Source organism: Saccharomyces mikatae (assembly GCF_947241705.1).
Source record: "Saccharomyces mikatae IFO 1815 strain IFO1815 genome assembly, chromosome: 2".
Classification (NCBI taxonomy): Eukaryota; Fungi; Ascomycota; class Saccharomycetes; order Saccharomycetales; family Saccharomycetaceae; genus Saccharomyces; species Saccharomyces mikatae.
Genome location: NC_079257.1, coordinates 37,655 through 53,651, shown reverse-complemented (window position 1 = coordinate 53,651; position 15,997 = coordinate 37,655). Strand labels below are relative to the sequence as shown.

At 38.4% G+C, this 15,997-nt stretch overlaps 10 protein-coding genes and 1 non-coding gene across 11 annotated transcripts; 3 read left to right on the top strand and 8 right to left on the bottom strand.

Annotated features, from left to right (window-relative positions):
• Positions 1-52: 52 nt before the first annotated feature.
• Positions 53-1,432, bottom strand: AVT5 (amino acid transporter; the record flags this gene model as incomplete). Its single annotated transcript, XM_056221542.1, has 1 exon — positions 53-1,432. The coding sequence occupies one exon, from the start codon at positions 1,430-1,432 to the stop codon at positions 53-55; it is 1,380 nt and encodes a 459-aa protein (XP_056080279.1).
• A 218-nt stretch (positions 1,433-1,650) lies between these two features.
• MRP21 (mitochondrial 37S ribosomal protein bS21m) lies at positions 1,651-2,184 on the bottom strand (the record flags this gene model as incomplete). The annotated part of the gene is made up of 1 exon (XM_056221531.1): positions 1,651-2,184. One exon carries the CDS (start codon positions 2,182-2,184, stop codon positions 1,651-1,653), a length of 534 nt encoding a protein of 177 aa, XP_056080278.1.
• A 191-nt stretch (positions 2,185-2,375) lies between these two features.
• Positions 2,376-3,641, top strand: MAP2 (methionine aminopeptidase; the record flags this gene model as incomplete). The annotated part of the gene is made up of 1 exon (XM_056221520.1): positions 2,376-3,641. The coding sequence occupies one exon, from the start codon at positions 2,376-2,378 to the stop codon at positions 3,639-3,641; it is 1,266 nt and encodes a 421-aa protein (XP_056080277.1).
• A 178-nt stretch (positions 3,642-3,819) lies between these two features.
• SCS22 (phospholipid metabolism-regulating protein SCS22) lies at positions 3,820-4,436 on the top strand (the record flags this gene model as incomplete). The annotated part of the gene is made up of 2 exons (XM_056221509.1): positions 3,820-3,853; positions 3,940-4,436. 2 exons carry the CDS (start codon positions 3,820-3,822, stop codon positions 4,434-4,436), a joined length of 531 nt encoding a protein of 176 aa, XP_056080276.1.
• A 190-nt stretch (positions 4,437-4,626) lies between these two features.
• RPL32 (60S ribosomal protein eL32) lies at positions 4,627-5,019 on the bottom strand (the record flags this gene model as incomplete). The annotated part of the gene is made up of 1 exon (XM_056221498.1): positions 4,627-5,019. One exon carries the CDS (start codon positions 5,017-5,019, stop codon positions 4,627-4,629), a length of 393 nt encoding a protein of 130 aa, XP_056080275.1.
• Positions 5,020-6,067: 1,048 nt separating this feature from the next.
• On the top strand, positions 6,068-6,736 carry ROX3 (Rox3p; the record flags this gene model as incomplete). Its single annotated transcript, XM_056221487.1, has 1 exon — positions 6,068-6,736. The coding sequence occupies one exon, from the start codon at positions 6,068-6,070 to the stop codon at positions 6,734-6,736; it is 669 nt and encodes a 222-aa protein (XP_056080274.1).
• Positions 6,737-6,902: 166 nt separating this feature from the next.
• Positions 6,903-7,715, bottom strand: MRX3 (Mrx3p; the record flags this gene model as incomplete). Its single annotated transcript, XM_056221476.1, has 1 exon — positions 6,903-7,715. The coding sequence occupies one exon, from the start codon at positions 7,713-7,715 to the stop codon at positions 6,903-6,905; it is 813 nt and encodes a 270-aa protein (XP_056080273.1).
• A 169-nt stretch (positions 7,716-7,884) lies between these two features.
• BRN1 (condensin subunit BRN1) lies at positions 7,885-10,158 on the bottom strand (the record flags this gene model as incomplete). Its single annotated transcript, XM_056221464.1, has 1 exon — positions 7,885-10,158. One exon carries the CDS (start codon positions 10,156-10,158, stop codon positions 7,885-7,887), a length of 2,274 nt encoding a protein of 757 aa, XP_056080272.1.
• A 255-nt stretch (positions 10,159-10,413) lies between these two features.
• On the bottom strand, positions 10,414-11,796 carry BNA4 (kynurenine 3-monooxygenase; the record flags this gene model as incomplete). Its single annotated transcript, XM_056221453.1, has 1 exon — positions 10,414-11,796. One exon carries the CDS (start codon positions 11,794-11,796, stop codon positions 10,414-10,416), a length of 1,383 nt encoding a protein of 460 aa, XP_056080271.1.
• A 449-nt stretch (positions 11,797-12,245) lies between these two features.
• ATP1 (F1F0 ATP synthase subunit alpha) lies at positions 12,246-13,889 on the bottom strand (the record flags this gene model as incomplete). Its single annotated transcript, XM_056221442.1, has 1 exon — positions 12,246-13,889. One exon carries the CDS (start codon positions 13,887-13,889, stop codon positions 12,246-12,248), a length of 1,644 nt encoding a protein of 547 aa, XP_056080270.1.
• A 554-nt stretch (positions 13,890-14,443) lies between these two features.
• On the bottom strand, positions 14,444-14,534 carry Smki_2.trna2F. Its single transcript is given in 2 exon segments — positions 14,444-14,479; positions 14,498-14,534. It is a non-coding gene; the product is annotated as a tRNA-Phe (tRNA).
• Positions 14,535-15,997: the final 1,463 nt, after the last annotated feature.

The following is a 15,997-nucleotide window of genomic DNA, read 5'->3' as shown; positions in this document are numbered from 1 at the left end:
TTTCATCTTCCTTTTTCGATATATAGAGGTATATATAAAGTAATGTGCAAAGTCAATGTGATGATGTACCTAAAAACACAGTTGCTGATAGTGAAGCTATCATTATTACTAGACCCCAAATGAATAAAGACAAACCTAAGTACTTGAATATTTTAATACTCACCGGTACTCTTTCATTTCTGTTGGTGAATTCTGAGCCAATTAATTTGTAGCCAAAAAGACCTGGCAAAATGAAAGAAATCGATGTAGACCCTGTTGCACCAACAATTGCTAGAACTTTGGCCAAGGATGTAATTGAAATGGCCAAGATATACGAAAATACCAAGACGCAAAGAGTGATAACATTGGTGTGGCGTTGAGATTCACTACGCAGGGTTGGGCCTTCACTACTCTGCTGGCTTAACTCATCATGTGGTTCCTCACTATTAAAGTCGTCCAATGGGATGAAACCAGTTCTGTTATCATGTAACCTACCCTTTCTAAAGTCTTCAATGAATATGAATATGTTTTTTATTGATGATCTACAAGGGTGACATTGCAATGGAAATGCCAACATGACCAATAGCAGCATTGCTAACCTTCCAATGGTGGTGGATATGGAGTTTGGGTATAAGGTGAGAATATTTCCTACAATATTTTCACCAAATGTCATGTAACCTGCCCCACCAATAATAAGGTATAAAATATAGGCGAATGAAATGGCAAAAATGGGGATCCTCCTAAGTATTCTGAAAGTTTTGTCTGTTTGCTCATTAATAACACTAAACATGTTATGATGACAAGTGTATGCAAAAACAAAAATTGGCAAAGTAGTCAGGGGAGAATGAGATGAAGAATCTCTATGAGGCACCATGAAATAGACCTGGCCTCTTTCTAGCTGATGTCGATTCAGAAAATGGTAAATAATCAAACCGGATAAATATGCGACACTAATAATGGCAATCATGGAAGCATATCGAAGAGAATTCAAGCTTCTCTTAAAGCATAAGGGAGCGATGACGAACATCATCACCAAAGTTATATATAGGCGCCTGTCCAAGAGCCTATGATGCTCTTGCAATCCACCAGTGCTATCATCATTGTGATAGAAAATCGACTGCACTATCTGCGGCACCAGGTCGCCAACAATGATTAGGTAAGATACTCCTACACCAAAACATTTTACTGCAATAGCAAAGTCGAACACTATACTTAGTGATGGATTGATTAATTGAGTGAGTTTAGCAAAGGAAGCATTCTCAGATTTGGGTACATACTTTGCTATTCGTGTCTGTAACAGCAGCCCACATAAGGAACATATTCCGCAAAATGTAAGTGTTATCAAACCTGGCATTAATCCGAATGGCTTGAATGCAAACGGCATAGCAAGCACACCTGCACCGCATGCTGTATGGAGTAGAGTCAAGACCCCTGAAAGTACGTTTGACGACATTTTGTGACAGTTGCTAATTTACTTTTCGTGTTCACCTTGTTTTGTTGTTAGTTCGAGCAACAATATTTCTTTCCTTTTTTGATAATGGAAATAATGGATAAGTTAGGTGATCGAATAAAAAATGTACAAAAATATAACTGAACAGTTACACATTACTTATTTACAAAGATGGGAATGAATAGAATAAATCTGAAGATATCGAAAAAATGGAGGAATAGTCAGTATCCTTTCCTCTTAGCATCTTTGACAATGTCAATCAATCTTTTGAAGCCCATCATGAACTCTTTTCTATGTCTTTGAGACCTCTTCAACTCAGCCACTTTTCCAGGCTTCATGTAAAACCGTTGACTTCTTTTATCTCCAGGGATATTATTTTCAAACATGATCCTGTTTAACCTCTTGAATGATTCAGCAGGATTGTTCTTGTTCATAATTATAGATTTTCCTGAATTGAATCTCATTTGAGCATTCTCTACACTACTTCTAGCAATCTCTGCCTCAGAAAGAAGCTCTCTCCTGTTGATTCGTCCTGCAGATTGCATCATATCTATTGGAATTTCCATTGACAGTATTTCTGCGGTATCACCTCTAATCTTAGAGGCTTGATCATGATTGCTCCTGTTTTCTTGTGCTAGTTTTATTGGATTTAGTATAATTTTATCTATATCCGAATTTTGTTGGCGCAAACAAGCTATAGTTGCGAAACTTTTTCTCAAAGAGATTCTTGAAAGTTTAAATGTGCTCTTCAACATCCTAATTATGTCTTGTGCGTGAGGTTTGGCCAATTTTTGACTTTCCAAGGGACACTTTAGTAGCCTAGTCCCTCTTATTTTTTATTTTCATTATTGAAAAGAAGCGAACTTGAAAAGAAAAAGCAACATTTCATACTAAGAAACTCTTTAATGGGCTTTTACAGCAAGAAGTATTGGAGAGGATTTGAACAATGTCAGATAATAAAATAGAAAAGACTACTGCTCCTGATTCAAATGAATTGAATTTGGAGAACCAACCAGTGGAACAGCAAAACGAAACTAATGTTGACGAATCAGGTCCAGTAGAAAATAAGAAGAAGAAAAACAAGAAAAAGAAGAAGAAGAAAAGCAATGTGAAAAAGATTGAATTGTTATTTCCAGACGGGGAATATCCAGAAGGGACATGGATGGATTATCACCAGGATTTCAATCTGAAGAGAACCACCGATGAAGAATCGCGTTATTTGAAAAGAGATCTGGAGAGGGCCGAACATTGGAATGATGTTAGGAAGGGTGCTGAGATCCATCGCCGTGTAAGAAGGGTCATTAAAGATAGAATAATTCCGGGGATGAAGTTGATGGATATTGCCGATATGATTGAGAACGCTACCAGAAAATACACCGGTGCAGAAGATTTACTAACAATGGAAAACCCTAAATCTCAAGGTATCGGGTTCCCAACAGGTCTTTCTCTCAACCATTGTGCTGCACACTTCACACCCAATGCAGGCGATAAGACCGTCTTGAAATATGAAGATGTGATGAAGGTAGATTATGGTGTGCAGATAAACGGTAATATCATCGATTCTGCCTTTACTGTTTCCTTTGATCCGCAATACGATAACCTGCTAGCCGCTGTAAAGGATGCTACTTATACGGGTATCAAAGAAGCAGGTATCGATGTGAGATTAACCGATATCGGCGAAGCCATCCAAGAGGTTATGGAATCCTACGAAGTTGAAATCAATGGTGAAACGTACCAGGTAAAACCTTGTCGTAACTTGTGTGGCCACAGCATCGCACCGTACCGTATCCATGGCGGTAAATCCGTTCCTATAGTCAAGAATGGGGACACTACAAAGATGGAGGAAGGTGAGCATTTTGCCATCGAAACTTTTGGTTCCACTGGCAGAGGTTATGTCACTTCTGGTGGAGAAGTTTCTCATTACGCCAGATCTGCCGAAGACCATCAGGTTATGCCCATTTTGGACAGCGCCAAGAACTTGTTAAAAACAATAGACCGCAATTTTGGCACTTTACCATTCTGTCGTCGATACCTAGATAGACTGGGCCAAGAGAAATATTTATTTGCGTTGAATAACTTGGTCAGACACGGTTTAGTTCAAGATTATCCCCCATTAAACGATATCCCGGGTTCCTACACCGCACAATTCGAACACACCATCTTATTGCATGCGCACAAAAAGGAAGTTGTTTCCAAGGGTGACGATTACTAAAGCAAGACACGATTTTATTGGCTTCTTCCCATACATATATGAAGACTATTGTAGTTAAATAAAAAAGTAATATGGCTTGCCCGTTTAGAATGACGCATTAACTGTTATAAGACCAAAGGGAGTCTGAAACAATGGCATGACAACTGACCACATATAAAGTAACTCAGGCCAGTAGAAGATGAGAGTAGTGCCCGAACAATTGGTATTCAAAGGTATGTTGAATGATGATTATTCTTGTGAGAATTTTGAGGGCCATTTTTGATACAATGTAACAGGTTACTAATGTTCAATACTTCAGCTCCCCTTAACGAACAATCAACGGCGTATATAAAGCTCGAGAATGATGACGATAAGAGAGTAATCTTTAAAGTGAGGACTAGTGCTCCCACGAAATACTGTGTGAGGCCCAATGTGGCCATCATAGGGGCTCATGAGAGTGTAAAGGTTCAGATTGTTTTCCTCGGATTACCGAAATCTGTCTCTGAGCAGGAAATCAAGCAAAAGCAGGATAAATTCTTGATTGTGACGCTTCCTATCCCAAAATCTTACGCAGATATGGAGGATGAAAAGCTACTATCGAATTGGCCTAACTTGGAAGAACAATACAAGGATGACATAATCTTTAAGAAGATCAAAGTATTCCACTCCGCGTCACCGAGACGAAACCCCTCTAGTAATCACGGCTCAAAAATATCAAGGATGTCACCATCACCTGATGACAGACAAGGTTTGAGCACCAGCACGTTGGTTATCATGGCTCTAATTGCATTGCTCGTCAGCTGGATATATTACTAAGTATTACAATATATTATTTTATGCGTCAGGAGAATATCTTATTTGATAGATAATGAAAACAAAATTAAAAAACAATAAATCACTTTATACAATTATCTAATGGTAGATTTAAAAGTTATGTTTGATTTGATATTTTTATATTGAAATTTAAAATTAAATGAAGGTTATTATTTGAAAAACTTTATTTAATCTAAGCTTCCAAAGCCAAACGACCCTTTGGGTTGGTGACCTTGACACCTAAAGCCTTAGCTCTGGCCAAAATGACAACTCTGTTCTTAGCAGAGATGTTGTGGGCAATTTCAGCAGCGTAAGTCTTGGTGTGCATGGTCAAGGTTTCCAAATCCTTAACGTTAGCGACTAAGAAAGTCTTGTGACCAGATGGTGACAAAAACTTGGTCTTCTTGTTAGAACCGTAACCAATCTTTGGTTGAGAGATGTTACCTCTGAATCTTCTTCTAACAACAGAGTCAATACCCTTTTGCTTTCTCCAGTTTTCAGAAACTCTGTGGTAACGGTCAGAGTGGTGACGCTTGAACTTCTTGGTGTGCTTCTTGACAATCTTTGGGTGAGGTAAGGAGGCCATCTAATAAAAAAAAATTACTTGTTAGTATAACAGTTTCAAAAATCGTTATATTAAAAAATGACCTGTTATGGAACTATCGCATATTATTCTTTGGAAAAAACTTATGTCCATGGTATTTGCCATCATTCTTGATCCGACTTCTCTTGCATCCATAAACAGTGTCCGTGTGTTGATTTGCTCAAATTGGACAGCCCATCTCATGCGGACATGTTCCATCTTCTGTTTGCATCGCCACAAATATCAAAGCTGTTCTCATAACATCACAATCTGGCCATTCATTCTAGCATTCCATCATATATCATATATCATATATCACATACTTTTATCGTTCAGTGTATTGTCCCTGTTTGGTGATTATCTTGGAATAAGAGAATGTATTGAATATCAAATGCAAAACTCTTTAAAAGTATTTTAATAAAACGGTTTTGCAAAATTGATGAGAAAGAAGCGTATTACCTACTGCTAGTCTCAAACCTCTCTTTCTCGCAGCAAAAAGATTTGCCTTTCATTCTGCTTAGAGGAAGAGTGCCAGCCTAGCTAGACCCAGCTCCAGAGAGAAAGTCAATGAAGTTTCCCCTGGCCGCGCCTTTACCCCCCGTCTAACAGTAGTCTATCGAGACCAGCTTGGCGGGCTCAACAAAGGGAGTGCGCGTCTTTTCCCTTTCCGCTCTACTCCAATTTACTGGAACGACGCACCTCCGGCCGGCCCCTTTCACTTCGATATTCAATCAGAACCGAAAAAAAACAACAACAATTTGAAATGTACACCCACACATGATAGAATGTACGGATGGGTAATGGTCTTAGGCTCGTTTGGCTCATCGTTCTACTTTCTTTTTTCCCAATTTTGATAGATACAATAGATAGACCTGGAGAGAAAAAGAAAAAGAAAAGCCCAACAATATTGGGAAACGAAGAGGTGTTCTTGGTTTAAATAGAGCCTCTTCATTCCCTTTTCTGGTCTAGCAAAAGTGTGGAACCTAAAATATAAGTTTATTTAGGAAATAGGAATAGTAATTATAAGTGAAACAATAAAAATACGATAGTGATGGCTTCCAGAATAGACGAAACCACGGTCCCTTCATACTACTATTACGTGGATCCAGAAACTACATATACGTACCAGCAACCGAACCCTCTACAGGACTTAATATCTGCGTATGGCCTGGACGACATATCCAGACAAGTGGCAAGGACAAATTTGGACGGCACGAAAGCTGTGAAACTAAGAAAATCTTACAAGAACCAGATAGCCGATCTTTCAGGTAAATTCTCCACCATACCGACTAGAGAAAATGGTAAAGGTGGTCAAATAGCGCATATTCTTTTCCAAAATAATCCGGACATGATGATACAACCATCTCAGCAAGGTCCAGGTCAAAACATGTCAGAACAGCAATGGTGCGAACAGCTGCGCAATAGAGACATCGCGTTATTCCAACCTCCAAATTTTGATTGGGATCTCTGCTCTTCGGTACTATCGCAGTTTGAAAGATCATATCCAAGCGAGTTTGCAAACCAAACTCAAGGGGGTGCTCAAGCGCCGTTCGACATAGATGACTTAGCGTTCGATCTGGACGGTACGGGAAAAAGCCAGTCAGGTTCGAATTCAGGTGCCAATGGCAAGAAAAGGAAGAACAAGTCAAGTGGGAGTTCGATGGCTACACCAACGCATAGTGACAGTCATGATGATATGAAAAGGAGGAGGCTGGAGTAGCCCGCGTCATTGCATATCAGTCCTACGAGAAATAGAAAGCGAGTATTCATTGAAGTGGCACGTTTGTGCGCCGACGGTAAGTATATGCAGTATATATGTATAACATTTTTTTGAATAGAGAATATTAAGTAATATGGAATGGGCAATTGGAGGATGAGCTGTTTCCTCAAAACATATCAAGCCATTTGAAGTACTTGAACCAGGTAGGTTCAACAAGGATACAGTCTGCCTTGGCAAATTTCCTTGGCGCCTCCTGTTTAGCATTAGAACTCCAAAAACCGAGTAAGCTCCAGCCTCTATTTCCATTTTTCGAAAAGGTTTCTGACGGAAACTCTTCTAAATGTCCCTCAATGACACATTTTCTGCCTTTAGTTTCTTTGATACTTGCTTTCAGCATGATTGTCGTATTGATAGGAATGTCCTCAAGAAATTCTAGAGACAGCCTTGCTGTTACACCTCTTTTACTAGGTAACAGGGGGAAACCGCAATAACACAAAGCCTCATCTAGTAACAATGACAGCAAACCCTTATGAACATTACCGTTTCGGTTCCCTAACTCAGCGCCCAAGTGATAAATCACAGTAAGTTCACCGCGATCCAAGTCATGGAAAACTAAAGGATCAATTTCAAGTTTCCCTTTCCCAAACAGAAGACCTTGTCCCACATGGTAATCTCTGTGGCCGCTTGGTATTTTCTCACTGAATAGAATATGGTGCATCTTATCGTCCTGGACTAATAGCTTATATACCTTGCTTTTTTCAACTTGAGTAAGAATATCCATATTCTGTAGCTCCATAGGTTGTCGACTCTTGGTTGCACTCATCAACTCTGCGGGCATTTGCGGATCATTCAATGATAAGACACCAGCATCATCGGGCCATGCCTTTACAAATGCACCAATACCCAACGTAAAACCTGCAGTGGGTAGAATTACTGCCCTGTTAATTAATTTGAATAAAAATGGGATAGTTCTAGACATATTGGAACCCACGCTCGACCTACCTTCTCGCTTCATCGGCTATAAAAAAATATAGTACCTTATTTTATATACGCTTTTCTTCGAAGCACCCTTTTCGGCGATAAAGGATTTCGTAAGCCCGTCAATTTTAAGAAACTTTGCAGCACAAAAAAGAGAAAAGATCATCATTTCATGTTGCTGTTTGTGCCGTCGCTAGGCCCTCATAATTCACCACTAGGTCCTCATAGTTTTCTGTGTTAGTTATCTGCAACCCATGCTCATTTGCTAAATGCAGAAGGCATATAAAACAAAAACTTGTTGAAATGTCCTTTAGTGTATCATTCGAATACATTGTACTTATACCATGAATAATATCTGAGAATTTCAGTTCCTTGTTTGGTTCATTCTCTTTGTGGATTTTGCTGTCATTTGAATTTTCTTCTTCACCTTTCTTGGTGTCTTGTACTTGTATCAAATTATTAATCGATTTCCACACGTTTTTCTTTAGTCTTCTTACATCAATTTTTTTTGAGACTCTTGAATAAGTAACTTTGTTGTCCCGGATGGGGTACTTATGATCTTCTTCATCCTGTAAATCAAGTTTCATATCCGCCTCCTCGTTATCGTCGGCTTCCTCAAAAGCTTGGTTAAAGTCAACACCATCCACATCATCTTCAAAGGGATTATCCAGCGCTCCACCTACAACATCGCCTACCTCTTTAGACTGCTCCATTTCTTTTTCCTCTTGCTCCTTCCTTTCGTAATTATCTGCCCAAAAGTGTTCATCGGCAATAGCAGGAACGTCGTTATTGGAACGGTTGAAAGAAGACACACTTTTCTCAAAAGTCCCTGAGTTGACATCACCTCCAGAATGCTTTCGGTGATTGAAAAGACTCATTTTTTGTTCCGGTTTGATGAACAACCTTGTTATCTTATCGGTGGAAAAATGGAAATCATCTGGTAGTAAATAATGAGAGTCATTTTTCCTATTTTTAATCGGCATATCAATCTTCGTTCTCCCTTTTGGTGCAAAAATGCTGTCTTCAAATTCATCATCTATTTGGAAAAAGTCGATTTCTAAAGCCTTTTTTTGTTTATTCTTTTTCTTAAAGTCCGTCAGTTTATTCTCTGTTATGTCATTATTGCTACTATATTTTATAGTACCCCTCACTTCTCCTATTGAGTTGGATTCTTCATTCACATAATTCATTTTCTTGAAATTTCGTACTTTCCAATGTTCTCTTCCTCTCCAATTTTTATTCAAGTTATCATCAAAGTAAGCCATTAAATCCTTTTCAAATATACTTCCTGTAGTAGAGTTGACGTTGTCTTCACTTGGATCATCCTGTTCATCCTGGGATATATTATCATGATTTTCGTCTGGATATCCTAACTCCTGTTGCATGCCCATATCAAATCCATCGATATCGTCTTCGGCATTTTCTGGCACAGCTTCCTGTAGTTCCTCTTCAGTTAAGAAGTTATCGAATTTATTGTTAACATTTTCTATGAAGCCTTTCGCTTGATTAATATCTTCAACGACATTCCTTAATTGCTCAATTGACCCCGATATTTCACAAACAGCAATTTGGTCGAACTTTATGAAATCCATTCCGAGAGATAAAATTTCATCTTCCATCGATGGTGCACTAATGGCTGAACCATTCACCATCGAATCATTGCGGTTGCTTACCAATGACTGACTAGGTTCATTCTCGCCATTAGCTACGCTACTGTCTTCAACCAGTTCACCTTCCTTACTTTGATTCTTATCCTGCATCATATGTTGTGTATCCTTAATAGAGGCATCGAAAATGACCCTTGCGGTGTCGTCTATGTTTAGTGTGTTCAGCAATAAACTCTTGGCACCGCCTTCATCGAAATCTACAAGAGCTTTCTTAAACAATGGATCAATCCGTAGTTCTTGGTCTAGTTCTTTCATCTTGATTGTTTCAAATTCCACTAACGTGGTTTCTAAAACTCTATTATAAACTCTCCGCCTTGTATTATTCACTTCAGGATCATTAGATATAGGCATACCGGTTAGTGGATCAATCAATACATTTCCTTCTTCCTCTTTACCTTCAAGCCCTTCGCCATTTCCATTGTTATTATCATCTCCATTAGATGAACCATTCGTCTTCCTTTGAGCTAATCCACTCAACAACTTACCTGTCTCTGTCGTCACTGAATCAACTCTTGAAGAATAAATCTTAATACACCCATCCAACGTGGCAGATGCCTTCTGAAAATTGATGTTATTCTCGCTATCTTTCAGCACATCCAAGTCATAAAAATAGTCAATCAATGCGAAATTCCAACTATTTCGGGAGTTTATTTTATTATCTGTAGCCATTTTGATCCATTCTTCAAAATTTGCCATCATGGTGGATCTATTGGTAAAGAGATTATGCTCTACTCTTTCATCATTATCGTTATTCTCGTATCTTAGTTGGGTGGCCATTCTACGTAAGCACTTACTTACTTTACTACACTTGAGAAAAGTGTCTGGATGATTTAAGTTTATAAATTTATATTGTATTCAACGAACAAATATAAATACTTCTATTAGTATAAATATTTTTCCTACCATTATTCCATTAAAATGTAAACAAAGGAAGCGCGGACAATGCCGTTTCACGTGATGATAAACATATAATAAATGTGTAAGTATACTACTTATTCTAATGATTATCTGCTAGCTAAGGATACGTGAAGTTTAGAAACGATCTTTAGTCAAAAACTTAAAAAGCTTGAAACCACCAATAGATAAAATACCGAGTGTTAAAGATTCTAAGAATTTCAAGATACGCGTTTGCTTTCCAGCCCTTTCTAATGCTCTGGAGTACGGGATATCAGATCTGAAAGATACCATTGTATACAAAGGTATCCACCTATCTTTCATTAAAATACTAAGGAGAGCATCCAGCTTTCTTCTTAATAGGAAGCGTTTGGACGTAACATCATGGGACATCTCTTTGTAATTTCTCTTTGCCAGTTGAGTGATAGAAACAAGATCCTTGTGTCTCGTTTGAGAATACTCAGTAAAGGCTCTCGAACGATCTCCAGAATGCTTTTTCAATAGCGCCATCAAAATTCTTACGTCTTCGAACCCGCAATTCATACCCTGCCCATAAAAAGGGACCATCGCATGAGCAGCGTCACCCAGTAGGATGCCTTTCCCACCGGATACGTCGTATGGCTTACAGTTTACGCAAACAAGACTTTCCTTTGGGTAAGTAATGAATCTGTTGACAGCGTCGTCCAAATCCATAATATTAACAATGTCAGGAAAGTTCTCGACTAAAAAGTTCTTCACACGTGACTCTGAAGTTATCAGATCCGATATTTGATCTTTAGAACCAAAAAAAGTTGACGTGAAAGAACCATCACTGTTGGCAAGCGCAATCAACATGAATTTATGACGAGGCCAGATGTGTAAATGGTCAGGGGCTATAGCGAAATTTCCACCAAACTTTGGCTTTGATACCTCAGTAGGTGGGATATAAAGTTCAATGTAGCGTAAATTCATATACTCTTGTGAGAAATCCATTTCAACTTTACGCTGCATTTGAGATCTTGTCGCAGAATACGCACCGTCGCAACCTATCACAAAATCAAACTTTTCACTATGTGGTACACTCAAATCACCTCCAGTAGCAAAATGACAGATTTGTTTATCCTCTGTCCAATCGACTTTAACCAACTTGTGACCGAATTTTAACTCAGTTGTAGTTTTTTCCAATTCACTCAATAGGTTATTATTTAATACAGATCTATTGATAGAATTGATGGCTTCTCCATGCAAACCGTACAATTGAGATTCCTGCTCACCTTTCAAATTGTGAATCATCCTACCTTTCATGGGAATCATATCTTGCAAGATGCGTTCACACGCACGCAAATCTACTGATTTCAAAGCATCAATGCCACGCGCAGAAATAGCCAAATTAATGGATTTTAAATTTTTATTCTTGGTGGTTTCCAATCTAGGATCTTCTCTAAAATCATAAAGTGTGACGTGGTAGCCCTCTTTTGAAAATGCCAACGCGGCAAGACAGCCTACCAATCCTGCGCCTATAATGGCTACTGATTCAGGCATTGCAAGATTAAAGGGATTGACTCACGACTTCAAAATTTTAACTGTCATCTGATATTTTAATATTGAAAGCAACGTCCGTGTCAGAAATTCGGGCCTTTTTATAAGAAATAGTGGCGGAAAAAAAGAGTCAGTGCTCATAGAGGAATTAGCTGAAGGTTATAGTGAAAAAAAATGCTCTTAAATAAATATCGCATGGAGGCGATATTTCCTAATTTTTGTAATTACTCAATTTCCTTAGAAGAAAAGTAGGGGCATTATTTACCATAAGAATAATAATAATATATAATAATCAAAATAAAAAGGTTCTAAGATATTTAGATTCAGGGCTGTTGTTGAGTTGCACTTTAACTTTAGTTATTCTTTTTTTTCATTTTTTTTTTAAAATTTCTATATTTACATTTCTTTTTGAGACGTACCTTATATTCATTTTTTATTTTTTTTAGTTCGCATTAAAAAGTGGCAACAAAGGATTCAGTGGCACTCTTTAAAGATGCCAACAATTCCTTGGACAATTCACCCTTTTCTCTAATTTCAGTCAAAAGCTCATTGTGGTTAGATTTTAGGTAAGACAAGAAAGAAGACTCGAATTCACCAATTCTTGATAGTTCAATATTGTCCAAATGACCGTTAACACCAGCATAAATCAATGGAACTTGTTCTTCTGTAGCCAAAGGTGAGTACTGGTTTTGCTTCAACAATTGGGTCAATCTTTCACCTCTAACTAGAGTTTGCTTGGTGGAAGCATCTAAATCAGAACCAAATTGAGCAAAGGCAGCGACTTCTCTGTATTGAGCCAAAAATAATTTCAAAGAACCAGCGACTTGTTTCAAAGCCTTAACTTGAGCAGCAGAACCGACACGAGAGACAGACAAACCAACGTTAATGGCGGGTCTGATACCCTTGTAGAATAACTCGGCTTCCAAGAAAATTTGACCATCTGTAATGGAAATGACGTTGGTTGGAATATAAGCGGAGACATCACCACCTTGGGTTTCAATAACGGGCAAAGCTGTTAAAGAACCAGAACCCTCCTTTTCTGACAACTTAGCAGCTCTTTCTAGTAATCTCGAATGCAAGTAGAAGACATCACCAGGGTAGGCTTCACGACCAGGAGGACGTCTCAACAACAAAGATAATTGACGGTATGCCACGGCCTGCTTTGACAAATCGTCATAGACAATCAAAGCATGCTTACCATTATCTCTGAACCATTCACCAATGGATGCAGCGGTAAATGGTGCCAAATATTGTAAGGGAGCGGCTTCAGAGGCGGTTGCTGCAACAATGATAGAGTACTTCATGGCATCATGTTGTTCCAAGGTTTGAACCAATTGAGCAACGGTAGATCTTTTTTGTCCAACGGCGACGTAAACACAGTACAGTTTCTTCGATTCGTCACTACCATTGTTCCATCTCTTTTGGTTTAAAATAGTGTCCAAGGCGACAGCGGTCTTACCAGTTTGACGATCACCAATGATCAATTCTCTTTGGCCTCTACCAATAGGGACCAAAGCGTCAACAGCCTTCAAACCAGTTTGAACTGGCTCATGGACGGACCTTCTTGGCAAAATACCTGGAGCTTTGACTTGAGCTCTTGAACGACCGGCAGCGTCGATAGGACCTTTACCATCGATAGGGTTACCTAAAGCGTCGACAACTCTACCCAAAAGACCTGGACCAACTGGGACATCAACGATATTACCGGTTCTCTTAACCAGTTCACCTTCTTTAACCAGTCTATCGGAACCGAAAAGAACGATACCGACTTGACCGGGTTCCAAGTTCAAGGCCATACCTTTGACACCAGAGGAAAATTCGACTAATTCTTCAGCTTGAATGTTGTTCAAACCAAAGACACGAGCAATACCATCACCAACAGCAAGAACCCTACCGGTTTCGTTCAAATTAGCCTCGTCAGAGACGCCCTTAATTCTTTCCTCTAAGATAGAGGAAACTTCTGTGGGTTGGGCCTTGGTCGAAGCCAATCTTCTGGCAGAGGATAAAGCAGAAGCAGCAGCAGCAGGTCTTGCAGCCCTGGCCGAATTAATTAAAGTTCTTGATAGAGAACGAATAGCAGCAGTACGAGCCAACATTATTTTATATGCGTATTTTTTATAGTTACTATTCTTGCGATTGCTATGAGTGCTGAACGATCAATTTGTTATAATAATGGTTCGCAATGAGGGAAAAAAACTTTCTCGAATATAATTGTATGAAGGTTTCTTTTCTTTTTTTCTTTCTTGACGTCGAGTATATATGCCTAGTTTGGGAATATATGAGAAATCAGTTAAAATCGAAAAAAGAGAGGGAGTAACAACGTCAACGGGAAGGGTGAGAACAATCTAACAAGATCAATTGAAAATGCTATGAAAGTATAATATCTTTGCTTATGTAGAAGAAAGGGCTTTATGATCAGAAAGTAAGTTGAAAAAAAAGTCAATTGCAAATTAGATAGGTCCAATGTATAACAATTACAATAAATACAAGATTCGAAAAAGGCGTAAAAGACGTGAAGGGGTAGAAGCACACCGGGCCAATTTTTAAAGGGATTTGATTGGCCCAGGGCCAACCACAACTACATCACCCGGGCGACCAATCAGCGCGGAGAAATGGCCTTGAAAAAGAAAAAGAGCGGTGACAAAAAACATGCGAATTCTGTGGATCGAACACAGGACCTCCAGATGTCTTGACCGAAGTTTTTCTTCAGTCTGGCGCTCTCCCAACTGAGCTAAATCCGCTTATATTTGATGAAGGTGTTGTATCTTATGTTGTATCTTAAGATGAGATACGTCAGTATGACAATACATCATTCTAAACGTTCATAAAACACATATGAAACAATCTTATAACGAAACGAACAGATTGAACAACATAAAGTAAAACTCTGTTTCCCTAACTAAATGTAAATATACCTGAACAATTAGTTAGATCCGAGATTCCGCGCTTCCACTATTTAGTATAAACCATATCTTATATAATATATAGGTTAAGTAACATCCCGTGAATTAAGTTGATAAGTCGTTTTGACAATAAGTTACTTCCCTAAGATAGTATATTAGGATTGTCAAGACATCCCGGTATTACTCGAGCCCGTAATACAACACTACTCTAGAGAGATTTCATACGTTAGACACGAGCGACTATATCGTCGGTGAAACATAATTTTGTTGATAATTAGTTGTTTAGTAAGTTGTAATCATTAAGAAAAGTCGTTCCTTGTGGGAAGTGGGTGAATTTTGAGATGATTGTTGGGATTCCATTGTTGATAAAAACAATATTATTTGGTATGTAGATATACTAGAAGTTCTCCTCAAGGATATAGGAATCTAATAAATGGAACTCGTGATTCTACCTGATTCTGTATATGCTTTTATTGTCATTTTATATGTTGTCAGTCATTATCCTATTACACTATCAATTATTGCATTTCAGCTTCTCATAACTTATGTCATCTTCTAACACCGTATATGATAATGTACTAGTAGTATGACTACTAGTTGATAGACGATAGCCTTGATTTTCATTCCAACACCTTCTTATTCCATATAAGAGAGATATATAAAACACACGCTGATTGGTTATATTAAACCCAATGGTTCAGACATAATTCAGAACGTTGATGATAGGGTTTTGGTGATAACTCATCTTCTTATATACCAAGTTCTGGTCAATTAATAGATCTTTATCTTACTAGTGCAGGAAATTCTAAAATTAGAATTTGCCTACTCCAATTTAGTTGGTATCATCATAAGAATGTTTGTATTCATTTACCCAACATAATTAGTATCATGTTAAAGAATGTTCGTCAACACTTATTCCAACAATTATCAAACACCCAAGTGGGGTAACGAACAACTCCATATTAAGCGAACGGAGTGAGAAACGGGTGAATCGTAAGATACTTGTCGAGACTTCATTGTTGATTAAGGTGTCATTATTTGTATACGGAATATACTTGAAGATCTTCTCGAGCATCTGGAAATCCGCAAAGGGAATCGATAGTTCTACAAAATAATCAACTTATATACTGTCTTGTTTAACGTGTGGCCACAATACCACGATGTCAGACCAAATCATAAAATACAGAGGAAAGTTTTCTTTCTCCTTCAAGGGAAAAAATACATGGCAGGGTAGAGAAATGCTAACAACCCATCCAATCGAAATCTTTTACCAAGAGCGCCAAAGAAGATACCCGGCGGAT